We start from the raw sequence: 8,135 nt of genomic DNA on the forward strand, positions 1-8,135 counted from the left end.
TGTGTGTGTGTGTGTGTGTGTGTGTGTGTGTGTATGTATGTATGTATGTACTGTACGTATGTATGTATGCATGCATGCATGCATGCACTATATTGGCAAAATTATTGGCCCACCTGTCTTGACTCACATATGAGCTTAAGTGGTATTCCATTCCTGATCCATAGGGTTCAATAAGACGCAGGTCCACCCTTTGCAGCTAGAACAGCTTCAAGTGTTCTGAAAGCTGTCCACAGGGTTTACGAATGTGTTTATGGGGACTTTTGACCATTCTTCCAGAAGCGCATTTGTGAGGTCACATACTAATGTTGGATGAGAAGGCCTGACTGTGCACCAGTGCATAAAGTGACATTCATTAAGACATGGATGGCAAAGTCTAGTGTGGATGAACTTGACTGGCCAGCACAGTCCTGACCTCAACCCGATAGAACACCTTTGGGATGAATTAGAGTGGAGACTGAGAGCCAGGCCCTCTTGTACATAAAATGTGCATATAGTACTTAAAGCATTGAGGGACATTATATAATCATTGATAGGTGTTTGAGGAGTGGGAGCTGGATGGCATTGACCTGATGGGACCATTGACAAAAACATCAGAAGGTCATCAGTACATCCTGACTGCCACAGATTATCTGTCAAAGTAGGTTGAAGCTTTTCAACTTAAAACAAAGTCAGCATCAGACGTTGGAGGGCACCTGTGCTCATTATTCTACAGGCATGGATGCCCAAAATGTATTCTGTCTGATCAGGGCAGAGAATTTGTAAATGATGTGAGTAGGCAAAAAGCCCATTATATTTTTGGAATGTTAATACACATTTAATTTCAATCATTTTTATTGACAACCCAAAAGGTAAACCAGAAAATGTGTTGACTCCTTGGGATAGAGAGAAGTGTCACTTCTACTTTTCATCCCCAGACAAATGGTCTGGATGAAATCACAAAATGACAACATCAAACGTAAAGACTATTATTTGAAGATTTTTGATAAATACATATTTTGTATTGCTTTTCCTCAGTGCTTTGTTGTTGTTTTTTAAATGCATTGTAGTGCCCTAAAGAAGTTGGTCAATGATCAACAGAATGACTGGGATTTGTTTTTAGAAGCCACAGTTTTCTCTGCAGTCAAAACTCTACAGTACAACAAAATACTCCCCATTTCTACTGATGTATGGGAGAGAAACAGTCTTTCCTTCACAGGTTCCAATTAACTTACCGGTGAGTGTTTGGTTCATACTCATGACTTTAGGTGTAAACCACCAAGCTGTCCAATTACAATTAATTTTTTTCACTTAATCCATCAGTAAAGAATTAGTATGCCATTGATTTCAGTAGAATTTTTTTCAATTATTATATGGTAAATGGATTGTACTTATGTAGTGCCTTTCTATCCATCCAGGACACTCAAAGCTCTTCACACTACAATCTGTGTCCTCATTTATCCATTGACACAGCACTCTATTAGGTCTCTACAAAGCTAACATATACAATCAAATATGGAGACTAATCAGTGCCAATCACATTCATACACTGATGGGACACATCCGAGGAATTGGGGTTAAGTATGTATCTTGCCCAAGGATACAACAACTGAGACAGCTGGATGGGGGATCAAACCGGCAACCTTCCGGTTCCAGGACGACGCCCCTAACCACTCTGCCACAGCTGCCCCACACCCGCCTCATCATTCATGTTCTTGGTTTTTCATAAGTAAATGCTGTGCAACACTGTGTGACTGCTGCTGAAGTCGCAATTTTCTCAACATGTGGCGCAGAAGTTCTGCAGAGGGTCCATTAATGTTGCACATATGTGCTGCCAGTGGCACTTTTAGCCCTGTTTTAGGGGTGCTCAAGCACCTCTAAAACTTGAACTCAGCACCCTGAAAATAAAAAAAACTATCATTACATTATCATTATAAAAAGAACCTTTGTTCTCAAGCCTTATATTTCACCAAAACATTGAATAAATTTGAAACTAGAAGCACTTGTAAAGTGCACACTTCTGCCAGTTACRCAGTAACRTATCCAATGTGGTTAACACTCAAACATCTGAGTTTTCTCTGGACTTGAATGCATCACAGTCAAGCCGTAGCTCAGATCTCATCAGCTGTTCTGCTCGGTAACAGCATTCACTGAATGAAGGAACATAGGGGTGGGTAAAATAACCGATTCAGCAATGTACTGCAATAATTTTTTTTTGCAACTCAAAATCAATTCATGTTGACTTGAAGCGCAGGATGCATCATGCATGTTGGTCAAAATAAAACCTGAGGAGGAGAGAAATAGATAAATGCAAACTTCAGATAAAGTGTCCAGAAAACAAAGAAACGGTGGGCGGGCTTCAGCCTGACGACAGTCAGGGAGGTGGAAGATTTTGGTTTAGGGGGAAAAAGGGCCAAACCGGTCGACATGTGTAAAGGTAAGTTAATGTTGTGCTAACAGCTGTTTAACCACCATGAGACATTACTTTAGTTCATCATCCATCAAGTTAATTATTAACTTGAAATATTTGACAGGGACTCTAGTCCTTGAATAAACTGTTAGAAAGGTTAGGTTCTTTAYAGATTTCAATTTTCAGGCCAATAACTGGAAAAGGTTTTGAGTCTTTCCAAAACTCCACATATTGAGAGGTGTACATTATACATAACAGTTTACATTTTTTGTAAGTYGATAAATTTGCTCCATGGAAAAAAACATATGCTGTTGACAAAGAGTGTTCATTTTTAATTCTATAATCCCTGAAAACCTTGCCACAAGTTTGGCTGCTACACATATTATAACAAGGGGAGTGATCTAGCTAACTTAAGTGTTGGAATCAGAGTTTCACTTCTATATTTGTGTGACTTTTTACCCATAAAAGGCTTCTGCGTTTGTTAGGTTTATGCCTTTTTTGATATATTTATTTTCTGTRGTTTGAGATCTTTATGTTTAGTCCATTTCCTTTGTGTTTCTCTTGTGCCAGTTGTACTGCTCCTCTGTCCAGCTTTACCTGTTCCCTATTACCATAACGCCATCTGTCCCYAATCTTCTTATTAACCTTAGTTCATTTAGCCTCCAAGATTTTACATCACCTACAGTCTGGCTTCGTACAGTAATTCCATACCCTGTCTGGTTTAACCTCCTTGTTTTCCTGAGTTGTGTATCTGTTTTTTTCTGCACAYGAACTCTTTGATTTTTAAAAATAGCTTTTCGAACTCCTTGTGAATGTCTAGATTTTTTTTTAGTCTTTCCTCCCCAAAAACAAGGTAATTATAGGTGACAGATAAAGAAMAAAAGCTGCCCTTACTTGACAGGTTCCCAGGATTCTCTTTCRAAACCTCTGTGAATGGACTGAGCAATGGATGACTCCATCAGGTCCACATACCGCACCACCAGAGGGGCGTACAGGTCTTGGAGGTGTTTGTGGAACTTCCCGTTGCACAGGTTGTCTGAAAAGTAAAACAAATTTAGGGAAGAAGAGGAACAAATGTGGACAAATAACTGAATAGAATGGTTGTTGTGTAAACTTTTTTAAGTATAWGTAAAATGTTTAAAATTCCTGTCACCCTATGACATTTTAGACAGATTATTCCAACTTATGCAAATTTTGTACAACACGCTGGTGTAAGTGCATTAAGTTAGGTGTAAGTTTTAAATATAGTATCACAACGATGACCAGACAATAATTTTGGACACGCTCAAATTTTTCAACGTATGCCGACGTGTTGCTGATAAATGAGACACAAGTTGAAGGTATGCTACAGGTGAATTTATGTATCATTATGTATCAGTTCACATATGTAAATTATTCAGTTGTTACTCACAGATGGACATACTGTATGTCTGAAACCAGTGGAGCAATTATGAAGCAAACGTGTAACTTATTTTAACCTGAGCCTATCCAAAGCTTATATGCAAAGTTTGTTTAACTTATTAATAAATATTATACAGGCAAACTATGCAAACAAAATCAACAGAATATATGCTAAAAAAGCTATTTATTTTTCATATTTTAAAAATAAATGCATTGATTTACAGCAATGTCAGTAAGGTTTTAAATATACACAAGTTAGCTCATATCACCAGAACTTTGTTTAGAGCCTTGTAATCCTGTCAGACTTCAATTTGCAGATGCTTATTATGAACTTTTTCAACCTGACACTTTGATAGTAAAAAAAACAGAGTTGTTGCAAAAAACAAAACAAAAAACAAAAACAGAATTACTTTAATTCTGGTGAAAAATTCACATTTTACTGTTAATAATGTTTATTTCCCAAGAGTAAAGCAATTCCAGGCAGGCACAGTGCTCAGTGCTGCATGCAGTGGCAAAGTGGGGTAARGGGGCTCAGGGGCGGGGCGACAGCTGAAATCTGATTGGCCCYCTGAAGTACCCCTCTACTGTCACTTATCTGTCCCTTAGCTGTGAGTGATGATGATGGATGGATATCGAGGGACACGCCCACACATTCTGATAGAAGTTATCTGTCTGCTTCATAATTACCCAGCTTGTTTCTGACAAATGTCCATGTATGAATAATTTTCATGTAACGTGTGGACATACAGTATATTTAACATACCCGGAACAGACCTGAAACAACAAAGGATTGGCAACAGTTACGAATGCACTGATAATTTGAGTATGTTCAAAATTTTGCACTTGTTTCCTCGTATGACTATGTATGCCCCCATATATTAACATGTTGGTAAGTTACTGTAAAATTACACCTAACTCATAAATGTTAAATGGACTGCACTTATATAGTACTTTTCTATCCATCCAGGACACTCAAGGAGCTTTACACTACAATATGTGTCCTCATTTACCCATTCACTCAGCACTCTATTAGGTCWCTACAGAGCTAACATGTAAATCTGTGGAGACTGATCAGTGCCAATCACATTCATAYGCTGGTGAGACATACATCAGAGGCATTAGAGGTGAAGTGACTTGCCCAAGAACACAACAACTGAGACAGCTGGACGAGGGATCGAACCGGTGACCTTTCGGTTCCAGGACGACTCCCCTAAACACTCTGCCATAGCCGCCCCACACCCGCCTCATCATTCATGTTCTTGGTTTTTCATAAGTAAATGCTGTGCAACACTGTGTGACTGCTGCTGAAGTCACAATTTTGTCAACATGCGGCGCAGAAGTTCTGCAGAGGTTCCATTAATGTTGCACATATGTGCTGCCAGTGGCACTTTTAGCCCTGTTTTAGGGGTGCTCAAGCACTCTGAAAATAAAAAAACTATCATTACATTATCATTATAAAAAGAACCTTTGTTCTCAAGCCTTATATTTCACCAAAACATTGAATAAATTTGAAACTAGAAGCACTTGTAAAGTGCACACTTCTGCCAGTTACGCAGTAACGTATCCAATGTGGTTAACACTCAAACATCTGAGTTTTCTCTGGACTTGAATGCATCACAKTCAAGCCGTAGCTCAGATCTCATCAGCTGTTCTGCTCGGTAACWGCATTCACTGAATGAAGGAACATAGGGGTGGGTAAAATAACCGATTCAGCAATGTACTACAATTAATTTTTTTGCAACTCAAAACCAATTCAGGTTGGCTCAACATGATGCGCAGGATGCATCATGCATGTTGGTCAAAATAAAACCTGAGGAGGAGAGAAATAGATAAATGCAAACCTCAGATAAAGTGTCCAGAAAACAAAGAAATGGTGGGCGGGCTTCAGCCTGACGACAGTCAGGGAGGTGGAAGATTTTGGTTTGGGGGGGGTAAAAAAGGGCCAAACCGGTCGACGTGTGTAAAAGTAAGTTAATGTTGTGCTAACAGCTGTTTAGCCACCATGAGACATTACTTTAGTTCATCATCCATCAAGTTAATTATTAACTTGAAATATTTATCAGGGACTCCAGTCCTTGAATAAATGTAATAATACAGAAAGTCAAATTTATATGACCAAGACTACTATGCTTCTGTTTGACATCTACATTTCCTTCCTCCTAAAATGAAGGTTTTCTCCCTACGATTCTTTTAAGATTGTCACGTGAAAATCAGCTRTTTTAAATTTTACAGAGTTGTTTGAAGTTTGGGTTGAGCTTCAAAAATGAACTAACTACACAATGAATCCACAAACTATGGAGCTTTGAAAGGACTCTGTGTGAATACATGTTTACCTGCCCTTGCAAAACAATGTTGGTTTGTCTCAGGCTCTGATGAAGAGAAGCAAATTCCCCACTACCCCATTCATTCTGTGTCATTTAACAAAACAACATGAGTTGTTTTTCAGCTTACCTGGGTAGATGGCAACATGTTTGTGTACTTCAGAGTGTTGGAATTACATTGTTTTTTTAGTGAAATTAACATTAGTCCACAGTTAAATACCCTTTTGTTCAGAAAGCTATCATCTGTAAAGTGGCTCGCATTTCTATATCATGTTTTTTTCAGTGGATTACTTCCAAAAATGAAGTCCAACCATTTTTAAGAACTGTGTCATCCTTGTGAAGCTTAAAAAGAGGGTAGTCTCCTTGGCATCCAAAGATCCATTTCCTCAAAGATATTTTCAATCCAAAAATAACTGAACTGAGAAGTAGTTAGTATTCAGGCTCAGTAGATGCAGTTTCACCTAGTTTTTTTTTCTGCTTGGCCTTCAGTGGAGTTGGACGCTTTTTGCTCTCTCTCCCAAACCGGTCCCTCCTTCCCTGCTTTGCAGCTTTTTCAAGTCTTTCTTCTACCTATCATCCGAAAACAAAAKGAATTATGGATTTGGTCAACTGGTGTCTGAACGCAATCAACACTATTTTTTCCACACTGAGATTAGAGCCTGGGGAGTGCAGCTGTCCAAGTGGAATGGTGACGGCCGGATGAGTGTCTGACTCTTGGGGGTGGAACCTGATCTGTTTGGCCCCSCTTTCCATTGAAGACGTGGAAGATCTGYATATATTTGGGTTTATGATAACTGGATTCCTGCTGATCGGTTGTGGAGGAGTCCTGGTTTATCGGAAAATGAAAGCTATCCTGACAGCAATTAGGGCCTGTGAAAAGCTGTCAGGGACCTCGGATGGAGTCTCCCGCACTGGAAACGCACAAACTCAAATGTTGGGGGATATAAGTCGCAAACTGGACGTGATTCTGATGAGAACCACAGTTCAGCAGCGTGCCTGTAAAGAGTAAGATCACACCTGGGTGAAGTTTCAGATGGAGAGAGGCGAGGAGGTACTGAAATTTGGAACATAGGCATTTTTGCCATCACAGAGATGCATTTAAGACTTAAAGCAGAGAAGAATCAGGCTGCTTGCCCCAAACAATTATGTTTATCTTTTGGATCCCTGCAGCTGCTGACCTTGAGTCGGCATGTATCAAAACTCCCTGGATGACACATGAGAAAAAAGCCTTGACTCCCCCATCCCTACCCATATCACCCGTGGGCGGATCAGTCTGAAGGCCGCGATGGGTGGAGACAGAGAACTGACTCTGGTGATTTGTGCTTTTGGTTGACAACAACTTATTTCRGACTCTGGAGGTCTTTGATAGGTTCCAACACAGAGTACTAACCTAGAACGTCACCGACTCCACTGAACCCCACCCCATACCATGTGTTTGACCCCGACCCCCCTCCCCTCCTTAGCTGCCGTGCTGAGCGAGTGTTTTTTTTTTGAGCGTATGTTTCTGTGTTTCTGTGAAAAACATAGGATCAGAGCTCTTTTTAAACTCACCTTTCCCATTGTGTGAATTCCAAGCTGCAAAAAGTAGCTCACTGTAGTGCGAAAGGTTAAAAAAACACTTTACTACTCACAAAAGAAGTGTTATAGGCAAATTAATCTGTCAGCTGTCTCATGTCTTTAAACTAAATAGAAATTAAATAGCTTTTCACAATTATCTACATACACATAACAGCTCACATTTTACTGCTGTTAAATATGATCTATAAGTGCTCACTGTTGGGTTGCAAAGCAAAAAAAAAAAATGAAATATACTAGAAAAACCCTGACTTTGGTGGTAAAAATTTAAAAATGATAAAGAAGGTTGGTGTATTTCTTTCTTTGCCTCTTCATTAGCAGGTATGACAAAGCATCCTTACTTTTCAGTCTTGCCAARCAAAAGGTCAGAGTCTCAGGGTGTTTCTAAATCCAACACATCACACACATTTCCCCTAGTCTCCGCCGGCGCCCAACTGGTAAAAAGGCAACAC

The 8,135-nt window shown here is 39.6% G+C and overlaps 1 protein-coding gene across 1 annotated transcript in view; it reads right to left on the reverse strand.

Annotated features, from left to right (window-relative positions):
• Nucleotides 1–3,422, reverse strand: part of LOC106527410 (calcium-dependent secretion activator 1) — a gene marked incomplete at both ends in the record, with an annotated part of 27,514 nt that extends 24,092 nt beyond the window's left edge. The window contains 1 exon segment of the mRNA XM_014022284.1: nt 3,281–3,422. Coding sequence (XP_013877738.1) covers nt 3,281–3,345 — 65 coding nt within the window.
• Nucleotides 3,423–8,135: the final 4,713 nt, after the last annotated feature.

The sequence above is a fragment of the Austrofundulus limnaeus genome, unplaced genomic scaffold (genome assembly GCF_001266775.1).
Source record: "Austrofundulus limnaeus strain Quisiro unplaced genomic scaffold, Austrofundulus_limnaeus-1.0 Scaffold322, whole genome shotgun sequence".
In the NCBI taxonomy this organism is placed as follows: domain Eukaryota; kingdom Metazoa; phylum Chordata; class Actinopteri; order Cyprinodontiformes; family Rivulidae; genus Austrofundulus; species Austrofundulus limnaeus.